Source organism: Rousettus aegyptiacus, unplaced genomic scaffold, assembly GCF_014176215.1.
Source record: "Rousettus aegyptiacus isolate mRouAeg1 unplaced genomic scaffold, mRouAeg1.p scaffold_m13_p_16, whole genome shotgun sequence".
Classification (NCBI taxonomy): Eukaryota; Metazoa; Chordata; class Mammalia; order Chiroptera; family Pteropodidae; genus Rousettus; species Rousettus aegyptiacus.
This window is the reverse complement of record NW_023416291.1, coordinates 19,338,964-19,364,711: the sequence shown is the minus strand read 5'-3', so window position 1 is coordinate 19,364,711 and position 25,748 is coordinate 19,338,964. Positions and strand designations below refer to the sequence as shown.

The 25,748-nt window shown below is 39.0% G+C and overlaps 1 protein-coding gene and 1 pseudogene across 15 annotated transcripts in view; one reads left to right on the top strand and one right to left on the bottom strand.

Moving 5' to 3' along the window:
- The window catches only part of TRIM2 (tripartite motif containing 2), a 94,877-nt gene that overhangs the window by 31,326 nt on the left and 37,803 nt on the right, over positions 1–25,748 (bottom strand). For 8 of the 15 annotated variants that reach the window (XM_016144615.2, XM_016144620.2, XM_036233566.1 and 5 more), the window contains 4 exons: positions 14,577–14,761; positions 11,420–11,657; positions 1,729–1,880; positions 418–598 (listed from right to left, as the gene is read on the bottom strand). In XM_016144615.2, the coding sequence (XP_016000101.1) occupies positions 418–598; positions 1,729–1,880; positions 11,420–11,657; positions 14,577–14,710 (705 nt within the window). In that variant the 5' untranslated portion in view covers positions 14,711–14,761. Of the gene's footprint in view, positions 1–417; positions 599–1,728; positions 1,881–11,419; positions 11,658–14,576; positions 14,762–23,306; positions 23,754–25,748 lie in introns of those variants that run through there. The other 7 variants (XM_016144616.2, XM_016144618.2, XM_036233567.1 and 4 more) reach the window with 3 other exon arrangements.
- On the top strand, positions 17,206–17,305 carry LOC118612820 (annotated as a pseudogene).

Here is a 25,748-nt window from a genome sequence, read left to right as displayed (position 1 = left end):
ATGCAGAGTTGAACAAAGGCTGCAGTCAGGGTTCACTTTGAAGTAGACTAACAGGTTGGTGTGGGCCAGAGGGCAATTGAGAGACTATTAGACATTATAATTAAGGAAGGAAAACAATCCGGTTTAACCCCAAATCCTAAAAGCATTACTTTATATTCAACCTTGCCTTGTGTCAAATTATAAAATGGGACTTAAGGTCACAGAATCATCAAGTTTTGCTGAAAACAGGAAGGAAGAAAAACAAACAAACAGCCAGATATGCCATGAAATGAAAACTACTGTTTACTGTGAACCAGTGACACTTATGGACCCATTTGGGTCCCCTCTGCTGCTATTAGAACAGAGTGAGCTAGTGCCATGACACGCCCCGATATCATGCCTCTTCCATGATATCTGTCAGAAGGGCTGGAGTCTTACTTTGTGTTTGAGGCCATAGTTGACCTCCAGTTCCATAAGCAGCACGCTCTTGCGCACATTTAAAGTCTTCTGGAGCTCGTCAAAGGTGGAATGGATGTCATCCACAATGCTGGCCTTTTGGTTGGTTAACTGATGAATGATTTCTGAGATGAACTGAAGAGCAGAATCTATTTCTGGGAGCCTGAAGGACAGTTGTTAAAGATCATTACTATTAAACGTCAACCTAGAAATAGTAGGGCATCTATCTAAACATTGTATTTTGTCAAAAAACTTTCTGGGTCTTTCACCATCTTTGAAAAGTAATAACCGAACCACAAAATGAATAAGACATAATTACAGCCTGTGAGAGAAGAGACTTTGGGGATTCATGTCTATTTTAATCTACCTAAGTCATCTAATCTTAATAATAAATGGTACAAAGCTTTGAAGCTCTGTGAACCCCATGGCTTTTCCTCACACTCTAAAGGAGGCTTTCTCGAATTTGACACTATTAATATTTTGGGCCAGATAATTCTTTGTTGCAGGGGATTGTGCTGTCTATTACAGGATGTTTGACAGCATCCTGTCCTCTACCAGATGCCAAGAGCACACCCGCTCACATATGCAGTTGTGACATGAATTGTCTCCGGGCATTGCCAAAAGTCCCCTGGTGGGTGGAGGGAGTATAATCACCCATGGCTGAGAACCACTGTTCTAAATATACAGCTATCTTGCTTTCTCAATCACATGAAAAACTTATTCAAACTCAAAGATTTTTGGGAAGTTCTTGCAAGTTTCCAAGTTCTTTTAATTAGTATAGAACAACCACACTTTTCTCATTACAACTATTGGTGGAGTTTTATTTTCAGCTGGCTATTCACTTCCTTTGGTCTTTCTCATGCATCACACAACTACTCTGTTCATTCATTTCCATGCAAAAACAAACAAACAAACAAAAAAACAAAAAAAAAACCTATAAGCAGGGAAACAAGGAAAATCAAGCCATCACTTCTTGTAAAAGCTTCTCAGAGAGCCTAGTTTCAGGCACAAATTTCAGAGACTTCCTGAGTGTATTTTCCTCAAGTATATTTTATTCATTTAATCATACTAAGGTCCTAAAACAAAAATGCCACCACTCATAACAAAGGGAAATTGCATCAAGGGGCAGGAAATGACCTTTATCACTCACTAGTTTATGACTACAGATCCATGATCAAAGGAGAATTTATTCAGATGACATAAACCTACTATCCCATTGAGATAAGAGACCCTGAGGCCAAGCCTCAAGCACAGGCGGTCAGTTGGGAACCTGGGGGGGTGGGGGGTGTGCACCTTTTGTTGACAGCATCCAGCTGGACCTGGAGTGAAGCCTTGTGCTGCTCCACCACATCCTTGAGGGGCACCGTAGGGTGTTCTGCGTGCTCCCCCTCGGTGCACTCCCGACACATGGCGGTCTCGCAAGACTGGCAGTAGAAGTCCATCACCTGTGGGTAAAAAAAGAGCAATTCCAGGATCGGTGCCACTGATCGAGTGCTTTCTGTGCTCCGGACCATTCCTAGCATTCCCTCATTTAATTCTCACAGCCTCACCTGATGTGAGCAATAGTATGTCCAGGTCCACAGGAGAAAAAGGAGGATAAACTTTTATGTGCCAGATCTCAAACAGAGGTGGATCAGACTCCAAAGTTGCTGCTATGGCAACAAAACCAGCTTTTCTGTGGCCACATCACTAAGGTAGAACAGGTAGGGCTGTAGGGCTCAAACTTTGTGGTCTCAGGACCACTTTACATGCTTTAAATTATCGAGGACTGCAAAGTGCTTTAGTTTATGTGAGTAACATCTATAGATATTTATCATTTTAAAAATTGAAGCAAACAATTAAATATTTATTAATCTATTAAAAGCAATGATACATCCATTGAATATTAACATGACTATTATAATCTATGAAAAAGAACTGTATTTTGCAAAGCAAAAAATTTTATGAGAAGAATGGCATTGTTTTCCATTGTTGTAAATCTGATTCAATAGCACACATCATATATAATCCCTGAAAAATTCCACTGTACACTATTGAGAAAATGAGAGTAAAAAAAGACAAATAATGTTTTAGTATTATCATAAATATAATTTTGACCATGTGGACCCCATTGAAAGGGTCTTGGGACCCATGAGGGTTCCTGGACCACACTTTGAGAACTGCCATTGGATGAGAGGAGCTAGACTGACCAGTTTGCATACTGGCTTCACCACTAACATAACTTCACTTTCTGAATTTTTCCTCTGTCAGATGGAGACAAGAGTAACCTACTTTGGTAGGGCTGCTATGTGTATTCAGTAGACTGACAAGCATAAAGAAGTCAGGTATTGCCTGGCACTGGCACACAGTAAGTTCTTGATGAGTAGTGGTGGTGATGATGATGATATTATCCTCAAACCTGAAAATAAAACCACCTCGTCCTGATTATTATGAACTCTCAGTAACAAATTAACATAAAGCCTGAAAGTTAGTCTCCTTGTGAAGGTGTTCTCCTTATTCTCAGCTGAAAATAACTTCAGTGGATTTTGAATTCCCAAAGCACTTTTGGGGGGGGGGGGTATCTATTTCTTGAAGAACAACGCACCACAGAAAATGGCACGTATCCTAATACAGACTAATGGATTTTCATAAATGTGCCCACCAAAGCACTTTTATTCATATCCCATTTATTAAATATTTATAAGATTTTAAGTTACCAAGTGCAGGAACTCTCTCGTACAAAGCCTGGATAATTCTGTGCACATAGTAGGTATTTAATAACAATGGTGAATGAGTCTCTATAATAGACTTGCGTTAGGTCCTAAGACACAAGTAGGTTGCAAGTAAAAGAATGGAAGATATTCTATGCAAATAGTAACCAAAAGAGAGCTGGAGTGCCTGTTCCAATATCGGACAGAAGAGACTCTAAGATAAAAGTTGTTAAAACAGACAAAAGACATTATGGAATGATAAAATGGTGAATCTATCAAGAAACATAACAATTATAAACAAATATTCTCCCAACAAATCCCCAAAATATATGAAGCAAAATCTGACAGAATTAAAGGGAAAAAACAAACGACAATAATAGCTGGATATTTCAATATTGCACTTTCGACAATGATAAAACAACTAGATGGAAGATCACTAAAGAAATAGAGAACTTGAACAATAATATAAACCAACCAGACCTACCTGACATATATAGACAACTCTATCAATAACAGAATATATCTTTTTATCAACTTCACATGGAACATGCTCCAGAAGAGACCAAAAATCAGGCAAAAAAGTCTAAATACATGTAAAAAGGCTGAAGTGATACAAAGTATCTTCCCTGGCCACAATGGAATGAAATCAGAAATTGATAACAGAAAGAAATCTGGATAACTGACAACTGTGTGAAAATTAAATGACATTCTTAAACAATGAGTCAAAGAAAAATTCACTTGGGAAATTAGAAAATACTTTGAGATGAATGAAAATGAAATACAACACACCAAAACATATGAGAGGCAGTGCTCAGGGCAAAATTTATAGCTATAAATGCTCACATTAAAAAGAGGAAAGATTTCAAATCGATAACCCCAGCTTCCATCTTAAGGGACTAGGAAAAAAAAAAAAAAAGATCAATTTAAATCCAAAGCGAGCAGAAGAAAGGAAATAAAGATTAGAGTGGAGATAAATAAAACTGAGACTAGGAAAATAATAGAGATAACCAATGAAACCGAAAGTTGTTTCTCTGTAAATAAAGAGCAACAAAACCGACAAACCCCACAACAAAACTGAAATGCACAGTTGTATACGAAGAAATTGAATAACCTAGATAAAACAGACAAATTGCTAGAAACGCACAAACTACCGAGAGACTCAAAGAAGAAATAAAAAATCTGAATAGACCTATCATAAGTACAGAGATGAATCAATATTCAAAAAACTTCCAGCAAAGAAAAATCCAAGACCAGATAGCTTCATTGGTAATTCTACCAAACACTTAAAAAATTAATACAAATCCTTCCAAACTCTTCAAAAAAGTGTGAAGAGGAGAGAACATTTCCTAGTTCATTCTATTAATCTAGTTGACACCAAACCCAAAGACATCATAAGAAAAGAATATTACTGACTAATATCCCTTATGAATATAGATGCAAAAATTCTTAACAAAATACTAGTAAACTGAATCCAGCTGCATATTAAAAGGATTTTACATCATGACCAGATGGGATTTTTCCCCGAAATGCAAGGGTGGTTCGCATACAAAAATCAATATATGTAATACATCACACAAATGGAATAAAGGAGAAAACACACAGGATCGTCTCAGTTGATGCAGAAAAGGATTCGATGATATCCAACACCTTTTCTTGATGAAAACACTCAGCAAACTGAAAATAAAAAAGAAACTTCCTCAACTTGATAAAGTGCATCTATAAAAACCCACAGGTTACATCATATTTCATGGTGACCCCCTAAGATCAGAAACAATAAAAGGATGGCTCACCACTCCTATTCAACAATGTACTGGAAGTTCTAGCCAGGGCATTTAGGGAAGAAAAAGAAACAAAATGCACCCAAATTGGTAAGGAAGGAGTAAGAATTTCTCTATTCAGAGATGACAAGATTTTGTATATAGAAATCCTAATGAACACACACACACACACTATTAGAACTAACAAGTGAATTCAGCAAAGTTGTAGGATACGAAACTTGCTTCACACCAACTCAAAAAGTCAGATAATAATAAGTGTTGGTGGGAAGGTGGAAAAATTAAAAATCCCATACTTTGCTGGCGGGAATGTAAAATGGTGCAGCTGCTGTGAAAACAGTTAGTGGTTTCTCAAAAGTTAAACGTAGAATTACCTTACAACTGACCAATTCCACTCCTAGGTATACACCCAAGAGAACTAAAAGCATGCCCACACAAAAACCTGTTCACGAATGTTCATAGCAACATTTTTTATAATAGTCGAAATGTGGAAAACTCCCAATGTCCATCAACTGAAGAATGAATAAACGAATCGTGGTATATCCAGACAATGGAATATTATTTAGCTGTAAAAAAAAAAAAAAGGAATGAGGTTCTGATATAGGCTATGATATAGAAGAACCTTGACAATAGTATAAGAGCTAGAAGCCAGATTCAAAAGGCCACATTTTGTAAGACTGCATTTATATCAAGTGTCCACATGGACAAATCCAGAGAGATAGGCTGCAGACAGGTAGTCACCAGGTGTTGGAAGTGAGGGATGAGCGGCCGCTTAATAGCTATGGAATTTCTTTTGGGGATAATGAAAAAGTTCTGGAATTAGACAGTGGTGATATTTGTACAATTTTTCGAATATACTAAAAACCACTGAATTGTATGCTTAAAAATGGTTAAAATGTTGAATTCTATGTTATATGAATTTTACTTTGATCTTAAAAAATTAGTTGCTCCCTTGAAGAGACAGCAGCAGACTTGGGTCATTGTCCCTGGTTCAGTATCCTAAGTGTTTCTTGGGAAGCAAAGGCTCTGAAAGCATCTTGACGTGTCAACAACTAGTGGTTCTCAAATGCTTGTGCTTGGCTTCTGACAGCTTTGACTCAGGCTGAGACTTAGTTGTGTGAGGTGTATAACTCAGCTGAGCTCATCCACCCTGAATGAGATGATGCTGGTGCTTCCAGGAGTGGGTGGGCCAGAGGCCAGGATGAGCTTATTGTTGTTGACAGGAAGTCATCATTTGTGTTCATTAGAAGAGAAGATGGCCGGGACCATATGCATTGCTAACTGCTGAAAAGGATGGTCAGGTCCTTATAGGCAATGCTGAGACTTCTGAAAGCGGGGACTTGATACTAGCAGGGCATTCTTAATGAGGATCTCTCCTTTGCATCTCTTAACATCCTCGTTAGTAAGGCCTAAGCAAGCAACAACAGGGTTTAATAATCATTCCCGTTCTGGGACTGCGAGGCTTGAGCTCAAGTGTCTGCTTTAAGTGCAAAGAACCTCTTAAATCACTGACCGCTATTCCCATTTTTCTTTGTGTTTGGACAATGTAGCCACGGCAGTTTAATTAGAAGACAGATTGTGTCACAGCACTTAAAGTAAATGACAGGCTTTCATCCACATGTGCTAATCAGCACCAGGCAGTTTATGACAGCAACATCCTGCTTTATTGTTAATTACCGGATTTTATTAACCTTCAGACGCTTGAACTGTTTTTAAAGATTTACCCATGGCAATTAACTGCAGCAATTTGTCTGGAATATTGCATGTGTTTGGCTTGAATATGCAATGAGGACTCCTGTTTCAAAGCAGTAGCAGTGAACTCCTGCAATCTATGATGAAACAATAGAATGATTCAAGACACGTGCTCCTAATTTTCCAAGGCCTCTTGCTGGTTTATAACTTTTATGATTTCAAAGAATCATAATGACCTAGCATAGAGGAAGTGCTCAGGACATATCTGAAATAGATTGATTCACCTCAAGGAGGATCAAAGTCTTTAGATAGATTTCATTTTTAGTATGGTTTGATATGATACGTTTTGGTAGAAAGACAAAGAAAAGTGTTAACCTAAAGGATTCTTTGATTTTGCTGGAATTAGCATCTCTGAGAGATTTTCTGCTTAGCAGCCTGTGACATCCAGGGGTCTCTATTGCGAGGCACGCTCAGGAAATTGCATCTTTAGGAATTCTTTTCTATTTGCCCCTCGGGCATTAACAAATGACATATTTCTCTTTCCAAAATTTCTCTAAGTTTGAGTGCCCTTATAAAAATGTGTAGTCATTTTTAAAAGTTGCCCTCAATTTCAGTTGGTTGCACCACAGCGTCCTCAGGCACCCAAGCTAGACACCTAGGAGTCATCCTGTCCCCACCAGGCCACCCACCAACTCAGGCATGGCCTTCTTCTCCGGTCTGGCTCCAGCTGCCCTGGATCAGGCTCCCTCTGTGGATTTTCCAGCAGGCTCCCAAGTGGTTTCCTGCCTCAGGCTCATCTCCTTCGAATCTACCCTCCCTCCCTGTCACAGCTCTAGCTACTCTGAAATGGGCTAAATGCAAATCTTACCTGAGCATTCTAATGCTTAGCATCCTTTAACAGCGCCCCACACTAAGGCCAGATTCATGTTCCTTAACATGGTATTCAGTGCCCTCCAAGACCTGGTCCTCTTGCTAACTCTGTTCCATCACCCACCACTTCCTGGCTCCTGGAACTCTGCGATCATGTAGAGAACAAGTCTGCTTTGCCATTCTCTCTGCCACTTTGCCCCTTCTGCACAGAATACCTTTCTCCTTTCTATACCACGTACATACTGTGGTCCTACCAATTAAAAAACAAACCAAACACACAAGCATCCTCATATATTGGCGTAAATGTCACTTATTACCAAAACATCATCTTTAATGACTACCCACTAATCAGTAATATGAACTTAACATAATTTAACCATTCCTCTAATATTGCACATTTAGATTATTTCTAATTTTTTACTATAATATAAAATTTTCAATTAACATTCTTATATCAAATCTTTATTCTCATCTCTAGCCATTTCTTAGAAATATTTCTGTTAGTGGAATTATTGGATTAAAGGATAATAAGTTGTATAAAACATTTACTGCATTTACGTCAAATCGACATACACTTTCTGAAGAGCAATTTACCGTCACACCCGCAGCACATAAAAATACCTCACCATCCCTCGTCAGCATTGATTACCTTTTTAAAAAATTGTAGCTAATTTGAGAATATTTGACTATTTGTGAAGCTCAGTATTTTTTTCTTATGTGATTATTACCTGTTTATATATCCCCAATGAATCTTCTGAATTCTTCGCCCATTTTCTTTTGTGGTGGTCATATTTTTCTTAATTTATAAATGTTCTACATTGTAGGAATTTTACAGGTACTTTCATAAAGCGAATGATTAATACTTTTCCTCTTGTTTTGCCTTTCCCAGATTTTGGTGTCAGGGTTATGAGTAGATCTTAAGTGAACTGGGCAGCTTTCTGTCTTTTCTTATGATTCAGAAGTATACATATTATGAATTATACCCATTTTATACAGGTTCAAAGGAATTCAGTTTTAAACTAACCTTTAACAATTTCTTTCGAGATTATCGGTCCACTCAGCTTTTCTTGACCTTTTGTAATTTCTTGGATAACCATCCACTTCATTCAGACTCTAATATGTTAGCCTTTAGCATTAGAATTGATTAACTCATTTTAAAATCATCTTTTTGTTTTTATTAGTATCTCCTAGTCTTATTTTGACTTATTTATATTTCCCATTTGTTGCTTTATCAGATTATTCCATTCATTTAAAAAAAAAAAACCCATGAAGCTCAGATTTATTCACTCAATTGTTTTATTATTTTCAAACTCTAAGTTTATTTTCTTTCTTTTGTGGTCCATATATTTATTTTGTTGTTTTTCTTAACTTTTTGAATTGAACTCTTCATAAAGGAAAATACTTAAACCTATAAAATTTCTCAAGTACAGATTTAACTTTACCCCATACCTTTAATAGGTAAGTTTTCTACTTTCAACATTTTGTAAATAGTGTAATTTGCCATTTTTTTCTTTGATTAAATAATTATGCACTTTAAAAAAAGATTGAGGTTTCTTCATAATGCACGTTACTATCTAATTTGAGTTCATTGGGGTATAAGAACTTCATTTATACTTAGAAAAATACAGTAATTTTTTGTGACATAGTATATGACCAATTTTAATTGCTCAGATTCTCACAATCTTAATAATTTAGTTGAGCAGTTTTCAGCATATGCCTCTTGGTTTGTGGCAGGCAGATTCTCAAGTAAAAGTACTTAATCTTTTCTCTGAAAGTCATCCTTTCTTCTCCAATTCCATTGATGCTGTTCCTAACCTACCCATATCATCTCTAGTATGGACAACCCAATAAACTCAGAACTGGTGCCTCAGCCTCCAGTCTTTGCTATTCCACTCCTCCCTAATGCCAGAAAAATACCCACCTCCTGTTTAAAGGTCATAATGCTCCCCCACTGTGTATGGAATTTAGGTCAAACATTTTCTCAATGGCATTCATAGCTCATTCACCATTTCTCCCCATCTCTCTTTCCGGGCTCCTTCCTGCATTCCCCAGTTCACCTGTGTGCCCACCGCAGCACCCGCCTCCATGCTCTAGTGGCAAGGAGCTACCAACCGTTTTCTGAATTCCAGGACACTCTTATCTTTACTTATTGATGTAATCTTTTTAGTTGTCATTATTTCTCAATATACACGATTGCCTTTTCCATCCAAAATCTAGGCCAGTGTCTAGGGTAGGTCTCCAAGTGTTTCTAAAACTTTACTCTCATATCAAGTCATATCTCCAGAGAGCTCCATGCCTGGCCGACACTTTAAAGGGTCTTGTAGCTGATCAAAATGCCCTCCCAGACTAGTATTTAGAATGTGAGCTCCAGAAGGAGACAGCCTCAGTATTCACTAAGAGACACTGTGAGAAATGGTCATAAGAATAATCAAACTGTTTCTGAAGGCACTACTTAAAGTTCCTTTTACAAAACTTACACGGTTACTTTCCTTTGGAATATAGTACGTGGAAAACCTACAGAATACATAGCCTTCGCTTGTTCTTATCTGGGATGATTTCTACACCTTCATGTATGAGACACTGTGCTTAGTGCTAGAGGTATAATGGTGAACATGGTCCCTGCCCTCTTGGAGCTCACTTTCTAAAAGGAAAGCCAGAAGATCAATACGTCAACAAACATAGAAATCAAGGCATGCGGAGTGTGAGGAATGCCATGAAGGAAATCAAGGAAGCGATGTAGTGGCAGATAACTGGGTGTCAGAGGTGGCCTGCCCCAGTGCAGTCAGAGAAGGCTGCTCCGTGTCGGAGAAGTCTGAGTTGACACATGAAGGATGAGAATGAGCTTGTCACATAAAGAGAGAGCAAAGAGCGTTCCAGGCATAAGGAACAGAGGACAGCCAGGCCCTGAGGTGGGGAACCACGTGGTGAGGCCTAGGCCAGTGAGGCTGCACAGTAGGCAGAAAGAGTGGTATGAGATGAGGCAAATAAACAGTAGTTATGGCTAATAATAATTGCTTTGCTTTAACAATCTCTGGTTGCTTTAGTGATTTTACTGTACCTGAGCCTCATATTGTAAGTTTCAAATACCTTTGAAGTGGTCATCATACAAAGAAAAAAGGAATAAAGTTATTAATCACAAATCATTTTAATAGCTAACATTTATCAAGAGTTTACTATATGCTTTATATGATTTAAACACTTAATTCACCCAATTATCCTGTATTATAAATACTATGATCACTTCCTTTTTATAGATGAGGAAGTGAAATGCGGAGAGTTTAATAAACTTGCAAAGCTGATGTAGAGAATAAGTTGAAGAACAGGAAGTGAATCAGGCAGCCGACTTCTAAAGCCAGCCCTCTTAGCGACCACACGATGCTGCCTCTGCCAGCTACGGAGCCATTGTGAATCAGGTATTTGATAGTACATGCAGGTCCCCCTGAGTGTAGAACTAATTGTGCTTTTTAGTAGCAGGAAATATGTTTGGAATTCATAACCTATACTCTATTATTGAAGGACTCATATATCTTCAAATTCTATTTATTATTAAGGAATAGGGTCTAATGGGACATGAGAAAAATTTCCCTTACGAGAAAAATAAATAACTGTAATGAACATTTTTAACAAACATCCTTGATTTGCAGAACTTATCTATTATTAAATCTTTATCCATAATTTATTACACAGATGTTTATGTGGGTCAGTGTACGCCCAGCTCGTGAACACTTATGGGCTTGCTCTCCTGGGGAAACCAACAATATGTGCTAATGAAGGTTGATTTTATTATACACATAAATTTGGTCAGAGAAAGGAAGCAGGCAAAAGAGTCTGAGGCTGGCCGGGAACCATCCTTTTTAATTACTCCTTTTCCGGGTGGAGTTCTGTGGTCGTGGAGAACCTCTGAGAAGCCGAAGCCCACCCAAATCAAAGCAGTCATGCTGCCAGGCAGTGACTTACATTCCCATCGTGGTTTGGGCAAGAGAGAGGCTTCCCCGCAGCCACCGCGGTGACGGTCTCCAGGATGGAGGACTCCTCAACGTTGCTGCCCGGCGTCCGCTGCAGCACGTCCATCAGGTTCGTGATGAAGAAGTTGTTCTGCAGTGCGGCCACCCCCTTCTCGGGCAGGATGGAGGTCTGGCGGCACACTGGGCAGGAGAGGGTTAAGCTGTGAGCCGGAATGTAGTTCTGCAGGCACCTGTGGCAGAAGCAGAAGCAGGAGGGCTGTCAGCTTGGTGAGGCTCACGGAACAGATGGCTTCTTCTCGCAGGTACCACCCACGATGTCAGTGCTTACACCGGTTACTCTGCAGAAACTCTAGGAAAAGAACATTTCAGAAGCCAAGAGATAACCTGCGCTCACACTGGCTCTTTCAAGAAAGAGAATACTGTCATTGACTTCGGTAGTGTTTTCTAGAGCCTTGTCACACACACAAAAGTGTGGGCCATGGAAAAGCAGCACTGGCCTCGCCGGGGAGCTGGAAGAAATGCAGACTCTTCAGTCTCGCTCCAGGCCTAACATGTATACACCTTAAGGCTGAGAAGCGTTGCTCTAGAATATCTAGTCTAATGTTCATGAATTTGTGGGCTTTTATAGCTGGGAGAAGCATGTTACTTCATTACTGTTGAAACACTTTTTACATACCAAATCGTAGTAAGCAAATTGTGGCTGTTCAAAACACATCAAAGTGGAACTGTTTTGTTTGAAGCAGGAATGGGACACCCAGAGTCACACGGACATGATCTCTTCTTGTCTCTCCTCAACAGGCATCAACTTAAATCATTCAATTAATGAAATGTATCACTAACGACCAACATATATACTGCCCACCAAATTCAAAGTTCTCCCAACAACTCTCTGAAGCAGGAATGATTGTCATTACTTTTAGAAATATGATGAAATGCAGTCAGAGAGAGGCTATGTTACTTGCTCAAGGGACTTAGGTAGTCAAGGGCTGAGCAGGAATTCAAACCAAGGCAATTTGGTAACGACACTGTACAGTGTTTTCCAGTTTCTTGGGCAAACAGAACTTGAAAACCAATGATTTCACCGCATATCCCTTATTTTGTGGATGAGGAAACTGACATCGAGAAGTTTAACTGACCTTCCACATGTCACAAAGGTAACTAGGGGTGGATCAAAACCAGAAAAGAAATAGCTTTTGCAAACGTCATCAATGACATCTTAATGCAATAAACATTTTTCAATCCTGTCTTACCAGACATCTCAGCAGCACTCATCAAACTTGACCACTACGCCCCACCCTCCCCCCAACTTCTTTTTTGAAACTTTATCATCCCTTAGCTTATGAAACCACACCTACCTAGTTCTCCTTCTGTCTGCTCTATCCTTCCTGAGTCAGTACAGTTTGGAGTTAATCCAGGCTCCACTGTAAGCACTCTCCTCTCCCTGGGATATACGCCCATGTGCCTGGCTAACACGTAACACTTCCACGTTTCTATTTCTTCCCACAAATATCTTCTCTGAGCCACACATCTGTATATCAGCTGTCTTCTTAATATTTCCTCTTAGATGTCTCACAGGTTCTAAAACCCAACATTTCTCAAACTAAATTCACAATTGCCCCCTAAACTGCATCCCGTTCGTATCTCAGTGAATAGCCCTTCCATCTCCTGTAGGCAGGTTGGACTAGACCTAACAGAGAGGGCAGGGGGCAGCCCCGGGGCAGCCCCGGAGTGTCGCTTCTCACCTGGGCACTGAACACTGGGGAATGGAGCAGCTCTGTCACGCTCAGACTGAGTGGCTCTCAGCGCTGTATAGAAAGAGCACCAGGCTATGTCAACTGCTGCAAATCGAGTAATGATCTTACCATGCAAGCTCAGGGACACATGGACAATTAGCTGGGACTCATGTTTTAGCTACACCTATTGAATGAGAGGCAGGGAAAACATCACTCTCCATTTATCCATTTTGGAATGTGAATTACAAAGTACTTAAGCCAAAGTATAAAATGGATAAAGTAAAAAGTATTGGTGCCTTATATACCACCACTAAGACAAACAAAAACCCTGTATCTACACACACACACACACACACACACACACACACACACACACACACTGTACAACAAAGCAAAACAAACAAAAGACCACAACTACCAGTAACAAACATACCTCCTCCCTCCATTCATTACCGCTAAGGATGTGGTTTTTCTGTTGCAGCTGAGACCCTCCAAAGCAAATCAACTCAAAGCACGCTCCATCAGACAACAAATGTGTTAAATTGGATGGTAAATGTAATTAGTATTGATTTGAAGCCATTCGAAATACTAATTTCCTGTTCCATAATAAGAAGCAACGCATTTTAATTCTGTGTATTAAATAACGATAGAAAATGTATATAACATAATGCTATAAAACATAATTACCATGTTTGTTTTTAAGAAAAATGTATGACCTTACTAGGGAAATACTTTAATTAGGCCACAGATAAACTAATTACTAACAATCTTTCTATACCTAATTGCTTATGTGAGAAGCTGAACAAGGAGGTGAAGGTGTGTTTCGATAAATGATTAACTCAATAGAAAAAAACTATTCAAGAAAGATAAATAAGAAAGTGTATTTTCACATACAGCAAACTGCATATTCTGGCAATTTATAATTATTTCATACATATATGGTTTTTTCTTCATCTTTAACATCAAAATGTTCAAATATGCCTTTAGTATGTATCTTCTGAAGTATCTTGGAAAGGAAGATCTTTCCTTTTACCTAACCCTCATCTATGTAGGCATTTTACCTGATTTGTTATATGGGAGGAAATGACAGATTTTTAATTAGTCTTCACCAAAGATTCCCTGTGAGGAAACTGTGGTTGGCAAAAATTGTTTCATAAAGAACAAAGAAAAAATTTTTTAAAAATTTAAACCTTAAAATATTTAATGCTCCATCTCCAATGGAAATGAATGAGGAGCTACTGAATTGCTTTTCCCATTTGTAATTACTTGAAATAAAGAAAATTATTGGCAACTCATGGTTCTGTTTCTCGATATCTATCAGAAGCACAAAAGACTCATTGTCTCCTATAGCTTAACTGAAGATTCTGGAAAGAACCCTCTGTAGAAGGTCAGTCTCGGCGCACAAAGAGGGCTTACCTCTCGCAGAAAGTGTGAAGACAGGGGAGAACCTTGGGGTTCTTGTACCGTTCCAGGCATATACTGCAGATCAGAAACTGCTTGTCAATCTGGCGCACCACAGGACTTGGGATGTTGGTGGCTTCACTGGCCATCCTAGACCACTGACATGGGGGGCCGGCTGTCTTTGACCCTGCACGCTGCTGCTGTCAGACAGAAAAGCCAAAATGGGAAAATATTTAATAATCTATAAGTGCACATCAATCACTGGCTCATTCACTATAGGTGTCGTTTTAGGACTACAGGTAGAATGTCCTGTTAGTGACCTCGAAATGACCATAACCAGCCCTCATTGCTATAGAGGGAGTACAGTGAGCTTCCTGTTTGTTTGAAAATCAACAGAATAATCACAGGTTCACCATGTAAACAAATTAGAAGGTGCGTTGTACAAAGAGGTATGCTTGCTGGGGTTCAGAGCAGTGGCAGTCGAGGGGTTAAATACTTATATAACTAACTATGCCTGTCCATGTCTTCAGCCATGACCATATCTGAACATATATCTACAGTCTTATTAAAATTTCATCCTTTTACAATCTATATTAAATAGAATAGTCTTATTAAAATGGATTGTTTTCCCAACTATTGTGTTTCATGGGGATCAAAATATACCAATCCAAAATATGGTACTTTGACATAAGGATTATTTTGAGCCAAAAGCTACTGAGAACCAGGAGACACAGGAGGAGCTCTCTGCTCTCTCCTACCTGCCTAAAAGCAGGGTATAAAATCCTATCTGCAAAGGTGCCCCACTCTCCCATACCAGGAAGAGGAGAAGACTGTTGATCACTGGAGGTGGCACCGAGAAGAGTCTGCGTAACAAACCCTACTAAACAGCCCTTACCTACCATGCAGGTACTGGTCACTTTCCTACAATTTACTGCCCCTAAGAGTCCAAACTCCCCTATTCTTTGTCTAATCACTTCTCTACAATTTGTCGCCCTTCGTTAAAACACTATATAAAAGTTTCCAGGTCAAACCATGCCTTTGGGTTTTCATTTCTTTTCTGTGAAGTCTTATGCATGTGAAATTAAAAACATTAAGCCAATGAAATTCAATGAAATATAGTATATCTTTTTGAAAAATAAAATATCAATAAAATTTGTATATCTTTTTCTCCTGATAATATGCCTTTCATCAGTTTAATCCACAGGCCTCAGACACAGAACATAAGAGTATAGAGAAAAGTTTTTTTTTCTCCTCTGCATGCTGTTAATATGCAGGATAGAAATAATTAGAATTTTTAATTAAAAACTTTGTATGTGGTTCAGAGTGTTTTCTTCAGAACTAAAGGTTTATAAACCTTTTCATACTAAAATGCATTTGCCATAGATCAGGGACAAAGGCCCTATTATTAATCCCTATTATTTTAAGAAATGTCTGTTGGTGTTCACATGTAGCCATTGAGGTACCTGGTGAAGGGAATTCATTTAGAGGTTTCAATTACTACGGGATAATGCCAGAAATGGAGAATCAGAAGAAGGAAAAGAAAAAGAAAGCAGAGGGTCCATGAGAGAATAAGGGAAGAAAAAGTTCTGACATAAAACATAGCTCCTTTACCACCTTGAAGATCTTCTGGCTTCTATCCCAAACCAAAGCTGAGCTAAAATTCACTTCCTAATTTTTTAAATATTTGGTAAGGTGTCCACAGTCCTCCAATTTCCAATAGAAATTCTTTTTGCAGAAAAAAAAAAAGTAGTTAATCTTCATGACCTTATTCTATAAGATTTTTTTTAAAAAAGCTTGGTTAAGAAATACACCAGAATGCAAAGTCATGTGTGTATGTCTCTAAAACCCATGGCCGTTTTACTCCTTAAATCATCACACTGCCTTGACCTTGTGTTTTAAGCTGGGAAGTATACTATATTTATAGAATCAACAATTCTATACTTTCTAAAGGTAACAAGCTTTCCCAAATATAAATGATAGTTCTTCTTTTTCCCCACCAAATCACGAACTTTTAAGATGTCAACTTTCATTAAGAAAATTCTATTTACACATATTTGAGTATACTTACATGTATGACACACTCATTTTCCAACACTATACCTTTAAGATAAGTTCATTAAAGAGCATGATTAATAAACAGAACTTTGTGAAAGCACTTGACATACAAGAGTGTCTCCTTCAAACAGAATTCACTGCATTAGTTAAACAGTGTAGGTGTGATAGCTAATTAGCCAGTATTATCTGCTAGACTTTCATACAATGTCTCTCTAAAGAACTAGAGTAGAGAATGATATTCACTGAATTAAATGGAGCTCATCTCTCAAGAGCTCAAAATGCTGGCACTTCTGTCTGCTTTCCTTTAACCACATCCCTATGACATCAGACTAAGAAAGGAATTGATTTGCCTGTCTTTAAGATAAGGAAACCAAAGCTGAGGGTTTAAATGACTTGCTCAACTTGCTCAAGGTCATCCAGTAAAATCAGGGCATCAGAAAGCTCAAATTGCAAGTTTTCTGCCTTATCTGATAAGTCAATGATACCTAATCTTAAATAAGTTTAAGGCTTTACTGGTGTGTGTGGGGGGAGTGGGGGGGAGGGAGGGAGGAGGAGAGAGAGAGAGAGAGAGAGACTTATAAAAATTACTGGGTGCTCACTTCTGCACACTAAAATCGGAATGATACAGAAGATTAGCAATGCCCTGGAGCAAGGATGACATGCAAATTCATGACATGTTCCATATTTTAAAAATTACAAGAAACTTTTCAGCAAAAAGCAGTTAAAAATAATTATATTTTAAATAGCTTTTGAAATTTTTCATATTACTCTTTGAAATAATCAGTCATGCTGAATATTTAAAAATGCAGAGAGAAAACATCATATTGGATTTGACTTTTTTTTAACTTTAGAATTTTAGATTTAGAGCAAGGAAAAAGATATTTGCTTTAATTAAATTATATATGTTGAATAAATGAAATTTCCTGAGCTGACATTTTTATTCTCCAAAACTGAAATAAAAACATTACATTCTGATTTTATGATCGTCATTAGAGTGGATGAGAATCTTTGCTACCATTGGTAATTTGTATGGTAAATCAAGTTTACTCATTAACATTAATTTAAAATCATGACAATATTACAGATCTGTCACGAGTAACCTGTTGAAGACATCTGGATTTGCAGAACTCCCAGAATCAGCACAAAAGGTGGTCAGCTCCCAAAGATCCCCAAGTGGAGGCTTTGCCAGGACACGATCATGGCCTGAATATAACTGGATGCCCTCAACAGGAAGACAATTTGACTGCTCCTAAAGGGATAATGTGCTTAGAAAAATGCAGGCCCAGAACATGCTAATAAGTCTGACTATGCCTCGAGGAATAGACACAAAATATAAGACAGTCTTTAATCAAAGCGTTTGGGCATGACCACAATTTCTGGTCTTCTCGATTAGAAAAGCAATAAATACTTATCTAGATTCTTGGCTGGTCTTCTTCCCCTCTCTTGGTTTCTAACTTGTCAAAGATCCTTCTTAACGCATGCAACCAGCAGAAACAAGTGCAGGAAAATGAAGGATATCAGAATATAGAATTATTCTATCAGAGATGAACACAATTTCTGGCGAGATGGATGTCAAAACACGCATGGGGTAGAATTTGTCTCTGAAAAAGCCCAAGTGTTTTTGGATGCAGGAACTAGCCCCAGACACACTAATAATAGGCCGATAGGAAGGAAAAGGTAGAGAACTGAAAGCAGGTACAGCCGTCTCAAAACTGCATGAATAACCAACAGGAGAGTGATATTGACCTTAACCAGCTATGAGAGCTTTTACGTGGAGACAGTGGAAAACCACTGCTTACCGAAGGGTTCACTCCCTACCTCCAGCTTTGCTCGATATCACCTTAATCTGACCATTCTGTTTAAAATTGAAACTTGCCCCCAATCCCTCAAGATGTGCTACCCGTTTCTTGGCAATATTTTTCTCCATAGCACTGGTCACTTTCTAACATAGCATGTAATGTATTTATTTTGCATATTGTCTCCTCCCCCACCCCACTAACGTGTAGGGATTTTTGTCTGATTGTTCAGTGCAGTAGTCTCAGCTCGTAGACAGTTATTATTATTATTATTATTATTATTATTATTATTTATCGAACTGAATGAATGAAGCCTAACATGGGAATGGACTCAGTTCCAGCATCGGAAAAGATGAGCACCTGCTGAATTACATGATAAAGAGCATGGGCATTACCAGTCATGCAAACGTTTCACTTGCATCTGATGGTATTTAACCCTTCATGTGATAGTCTAATGCTTGGCAACATAAGCCATCATCCATAAGATACACAGGGACATATTTTAACATACTTACAAATGCAGGAAAAGAAACTGCATGGAAATTAAAAGTCTAAGAAAGTTGACACATAAATTCCTTATTAGCGGGAGCTTACCAGCTAAACACAGCTTGCTGTGTGTAAAAACAATGCGACAATCACATAACAAAATTGTTGGGCACAGAAAAACCCCATCCCAGCATTTCTTTCCTCTCTTCATCCCTGGTATTTTTCCTGGCTCACATTCTGAAATCTCTACAACTCGGTGGAAATTATGACCCATCGGAAAAGGAGAACTTGATAGGAGATGAAAGAAAAAAAAAAAAAATGCCTGCGTCCACAATTCTAACGTTGCGACCACATTTCCCACCCCAAATTATACCATGTAGTTCAGAAAACTCTCCAAACCCTTTATTGTTGACACTCGCTGACACCAGAGCGAGGAAGAGCAGGAAGGAAGGAGAGAAAAGCCAAACTGACCAGCAGAAGGGGAAAGAGCAGGTGAAAACTAGTCCGGCTGGTCTAGGAAACCAGGCTGAGAAACAGGTCAAGATTCCTTTGGAAAATAAATTTTCATTTTATTATTTATCATTTTGGGGGGGAATAAAAATTTAACATGTGATTTGTGGGTAAGAGGCAGCAAGCACATTTGATTCTACATTATTGTAAAGGCACAAGATTCCTTTTTCATCGTTAACTTTCATGGCATTCCTGGATTACTCTTCCTTTTTGTTGCCACTTAGCTGAATTTATTTATTTATATGGTTACATTTTTGTATTGTTCTTGGACCAATGACAGCGGTGTGGACATGCTAAAATCAGCTTTTCAAGAAGCTAAAAAGCTAAAAATCTTGAGAAGGAAAGGAAATCTTGAACCATTAGGATTATCTATAGCTCACAATGTGCTGCCTTTCACCTGCCGAGACAGGTAGCACCTCAAGGCATGGGTCAAAACATGATTTAAAAAGCAAGATATTTTTTTATTTTTTAAAGTTTGTGAGCATATTATCATTGACCTGCAACCGAACTTGCATTGTGACTGAAGACTCAACTAGAGGAAAGAAAAGAGGACAATCCTCAGTGAAATTAAAGGGTGACCTATATCCAGCTTTATTAAGCTTATATCCCAAATGGGCCATTTTGTAAATTAGAAGGCCAGATGCAATATCTTTCCTGACAGTATATGTGTGTAGGGGGTGGAGGTTGGGGGGATGGGGGCATTCCATTCACTTTAACTTCTGTCTACAGGTAAGGATGTGCCCAAGGTTTCCAAGAGTTTTTATTTCCAAGGTCAGAGGTAAGACAGCTTCACCAGACTGCTGGGTTTTGCTATATGGAAGTTGATTTACAAGCTAAGTCCCTGTTTTTATATTTATGCCTATTTCCTCTATCTCTTTCCTTAGAGCGATGTTTGCCATCCTCTCTTCATGAAAGTCCTCACCTTTTGCAGTCAGTTCTTAAGATCTGCTTCAGGGTTTTTAACTTTCAGAAGGCTAGGTCTGCCTAATAGAGTATTAAGTGGTCAGGCTAATTGACATTCATCTTACAGCAGCCTAGGGCAGTCAAGAAGAGTGGGGTCTTCTCTCCCCACATCCATCGCCTTGCCAAGTCTCCTTCCTTGCTTTCCTAGGGAACCGCACAAAGAAGCTGAATATTTTGGGACCACAAAAAAAAAGCAGAGGACGCCAAGGCCTTATGCTCCAGGGGCTGGGAGACATTAGCAAGTAGGAGGAAGAAATTTGTTCTACATCACATCAGAACTTCAAAAGACACAGGCCTGCAATAGCAATCCCCTTTTTTCTCCTGGTTTATAAAGAGCATATTATTTAATCCTGCTGTTGATTAGAATGCATGTCCACATAAACGATACATTTTCAAGAAGAAGAATAAAAAGCACTTAATGGAGAAATGGAAGCCAGTGAGACTATGAACACAGAGAGGGTGAAGTAAAAGACGGGAAAAAGACTGGACTGCAAAAAGCAGTAATAAATACTGCCTTCCACGATGCTATTTAAATAATGATACCGGGCTCATTTATCCCTCAGTATTTGGTCTAATGTAAACCTCTAAATTCTAGGAGGAAACCTGATCCGTTAAATTCAGACAACCTGCACAATAATAGCCAAGCCCATTATAGACCAAATTCTACTCTGACACTAAAACCCTTATATAAGTAATAAAGGGGCACAGATGGCATCGAGGTTTTTTTCTTTCTTTTTTTTTTTAAAAAAAGCAATTACAGATGTGTGCAAACTATAATTTTGCCACAATTAAAAGTAATTCAATGACATTTTAAAGAAAAAAACCTGATAGTAAATAATTTGGCAGCAAATTTTTAAAAGTTAGAAAGTATTTCTTTTCTCTACATTTCAATAATATGTACAAATGTTTGGTTAAAGTCTTAGTTTTATCAGAGAGATAATGAAAGGAGGTATAAAGAAGTCTTAAAAATTAAGCTTAGTTAATTTTTTTTAAATTGCTACATAAGTAGTTCTTTTTCTACTTAATAAAGACAGATAAAAGGAAGTTATATGTATGGAGAAATTAATGTCTAAAGATATCCAAACGAAGGACATTTTCATTTCTTAGTGAGACAAAGAATGAGTACTTTTACTTCATTTCACACGCCAACAAAATCCACTAAGCTTTTATCATATACATAAAGAAAAGTAAGTCATCTCAGGACTATAATATTAAATATGGTGGAAAATGTATATAGATTTTATTCTCCATTTTAAAAATGTGTGGGTTATAATAATCAGGGAGATCATTTCATAAACTATATAAATATCTAAGCAATGTACTATATACTTGAAATAAAATAAAACGCTAAAAAAATGTGTGGGTTACATAGGCTGCATTCATATTCCCTAAAGCAGTACATTCTATCAGACAGCACATTCCTTCAGAGAACCTTTTTACATTCGACCGTGTTTTAATCTTTCCAATGCAAATCACGTGTGTATTTCTAGGAGAAAATTGGAAAGGAATACTTACAGGGTGGGGAAAGGCCACTACTAGCCTCTCTGCAGCAGAAAGCTGCTTTCCCATATCAGGGCACACACGAAACTTCGCATTGTGTGCTTGCTGGGGAGGGGCGTGCATTATTTAACATTACAGAGGGTTAGGAACTGTGCTGCTAAAGCATCTGCCGGAAAATAATAATGAAAGGCACCAAGACGTAGGTTCACCCTGGGTAGCACGGAATCCTAACACTTAAGAAATCAATTTAAGAACATGGCTCTCCTTACATATTCTAATTTTTTTTTAATTTAAGAAAAGGAAGACCTCTGACAGTTCACGAGGAATAAAAGTGCCATAATATGATCTAAGCCCAAGAATTACAAATTTTTTAAATGCCTCATTCTTAATCTAGATCTGTTTCTTAAATCTATGACAGTGAAACAATCTTAAGACAGAAACATCATTTCATCTTTTGGTTCAGAAATCTACTTAACATTCAATTTCAGTTTTAAATAATTAGCCTTCCTACTTGCTCTCCTATCCCCCCAAAATAAGGAATAATGACAGGGTGGGGCACACTTGCAGAAAAAGCTCTCGGATGCAAAGATAATGCCCACTCTTTCAAGAAACAAGCCTGAGCTCCAACCCAAGGGTTTTCGTTTCTCTGTAACAGTACCATTGAACTCCACCCAGATTTTAGTCTACTTCTAAGGCAGGAAAAAATGTCGGGGGGGGGGGGAAACCAAAGCATCTCCTGTATATTTGCTGATCATCAATGGCATTCGGAATTCAGAAGGTCTAGTCATGCATTATGAATGAATGGGTTTCCAATGGTAACTGGGAACCATGCCACTCACCCCAGGGTTCTCTAATAGAGGACAGGGTGGGGGAAGGGTCGAATCGCACATTCTCCTCCACCCTGGGGTATGGAGGAAGGAATCCTGCAAATTAAGTATTCCATCCCTATCTTGGTGCCCGGCAGAGGCAGGGGAAACCCTATTTAAAATAAACCAGGATGCACATTAAAATAAAAGCTAGTAGAAATAAAAGGCTAGTTAGATCACATTAGGAACTTGATAAGAAAATCTTGCATGACTTTCTCCCTTATTCTTGTTAATTCATGGTGCCTTTGTTTCAGCAAAGAGCGGGTCTCCCTCTATCTTGTAGTTACAGACCATGCAGCATCACCGTGAGAGGGAAGGTGGGGTAGGGTAGGAGAGCCGGAACAGAGAGAGAGCAGAAGAAATCAGTTTGCCCACCTGGTATAATATTAAGCAATCTGAACATCTGGGACCTATCCATTTCTGCAGACAAACTAGTCAACGAGGCAAAGCATTAAACCCTCCCAAACCTGTCGCTGTAGCTCCGTGAGAATCCGAAAGAACAATGCGCGTTTCTGCTAACCTCTCGAGTTAGGAAGCATCATGCAAAGAGACGGGTTAAAATTCCCTACCATGCAGTGCAGCCATCATCAGAAGCCCAGCATATCTTCTGTTCTATGGAGTGATGTGCCAGTTCATGAACAGAACAGAGGAAGAGAAAAATGGAGGAAATGAGAGGAGGCTCAGGCAAGTCCGCAGGAATGTTTCTGGGTCCTTAACAAGTGGGAGACCCCTTTCGGCATTTAAACCAATCAATCTTTATCTTACAGGACATCTTTTTCTCACTCAGCGTCTGTTGAAAGGACTGCAGCAAACCAAGCAAGGGATTATGGGATAGAGATGCAGCAGCGAGCTGCAATGAGATTCGTGGGTGGCTTGCTCTCCCCTCTGAGTCAGCAGTCAGCTGTTTCCATGCTCTGGTGCTGGGCCGCTGAGGTCCATCCCCAGAAAGTGACTGCACGATCAACCCAGGGAGACGCATGTCTCCCGGCGCATCGCACCGCAGTCAAGACAGGCACCGTGAGTGTTACAAATCCCAGAGGGGGTGTGCTGACAAGCAAAAAGGATAGAAGAAAATGGACATATGATACCTCAATTTTAAAGGAGTGCTGGGCGAACGTGAGAGCATGCACTTACTTCCTTTAGAGAAAAAGATGGTCTCTTTCTTTAGACTTTTCAAGTAGCTTGAGACACAAATGCAAATTTTTAAAAATGCAAAACAGCTTAGTTGAACAAGCCTCTACTGCCTTTTCCTTTCTTAGTATTTGCCCAGGAAATAAAGTACAGTTTCACAAAGTCAAATAATGCAAATGACATTTCTCTGTTGTGTGTGTGGGGCGGGGGGCGGGGGGGGGGGACGGTTCTAATCATTCAGAAAAAAAATTATAAAATACATTTATTTGCTTCAGGGGATGGACAGAACCTGATGCTTTTCTGATGACGCAAAAGTTTTCAGTTAAAGTTGACAAACTTGACAAACTTTACATGTATCCGTAACTTGATTTTCTATTCAAGTCATTAAACTTATTTTAAAAGGTTTTAAAAACTTAAAAATGATCAGCAAGTATCCATAAAAATGATTAGCTCCTCACAGTACAGATAATACTATAGAATAAAAAATTCATACATGTCATAATAGAATTCACAATCATTCCCTTTTCTACAGCAATGAAGGTAGTTATGGAATCACATTGCATTCTATTCCTTGGTTAGTTTACTAGCTTAAAAGTAGACATTAATCATTTAAATAATAAAACAGTCCATTTGCATATTCAATTACATTAGTATTCACCACATTCTCTCCGTGCAGTCAGGGAGTGTGCACTGAGCCCGGCCTGTGAGGCGGCGCTCAGCTCTGCAGGGCAGCGATTGCCTTCAGTGCGAGGCGGAAGGGGTGTCACAGAGAACCCAGCGAGATGGACAGACCCAGGGAAACGCAAAGACATGACAATTTCAGCGTGCTGTTCCAGGTGGTTCACAGTTCTCGAAAGCCCTGCTTTGGAAGTTTTGGGGTTTTTTTAAACAGCTTTATTGAGATATAAACCAATACCATACAATCATGATGGCTTAACTACTGTCTGAGTTAGTGGGTTTAGGGCTCAGCCAGGAATTTAACACATATAGCATTGTTTATCACAGAACAATGCAGCCTTATTCTTGGCATTTATCTTGGTAAATAAACCAATTGTTTATAGGCTGGGCCTGACGTGTTAGCAGGTCACAGCATCTCCCCTTGGCACCCCCTGGCCCCAGTGGTGGTAGCGGCTGCCAGTATGTAACAGCGCAGTTTCCTTCTCAGTTGGGGTGTGCTTGTGTTGAGACTTTAAGCAGCCAGACAGCGATGCTGCAGTAGCAGAGAAGTGTCCAAGATCCTTGGCAGTGAGTTAGCCATCCACCTTACTAAAGCCTTGGAGCTGTCTTGCACTGTTTCCCTCCAGTTGAACAGACGTTAGAGACTTAACTGTCTGTCATTCGCCAGTTTGACTATGATATACACCTGGGAAGTATACAGACGGTGCATATACATAGGAATAGGACATGTGCTAACTAAACCAGGTTTGGCAGGATCCTGGGAGACAGAGATATGAAATTTATTGACCATCTTTTATGTGCCAAAACCCTTTATATTCAGTCTATCACTCCCCAATCAAGGAAATTGCTCCTAGAAAGTAAACTCCTGAAGATGGCACATAAGACCACTTATGATCTGCTCTATGCCTTCCTCATTTTTTTTCCACTCTCTGTACTCCCCAGTCATACTCTAGTTCCTGAGACAGGCCACCATGTATATTTGTCAGCAGTGGTTCTCATCTAAGCAATGGCACCAACCCCCTTGATAGAGTGTGGGTCGGGGTTGGGGGGGGACACGGTTCTGCATTCGGAAATGTGAAAGGACATTTTTGGCTGTTGTATTGAGTGAGTACTTGAGGGGTGGGGGTGAGAAGATACTGCTGACACTTAGTGCCTAGGGGCAGGGATGTCCAACACCGTCCAGCGCATGGTAGAGTCTCATA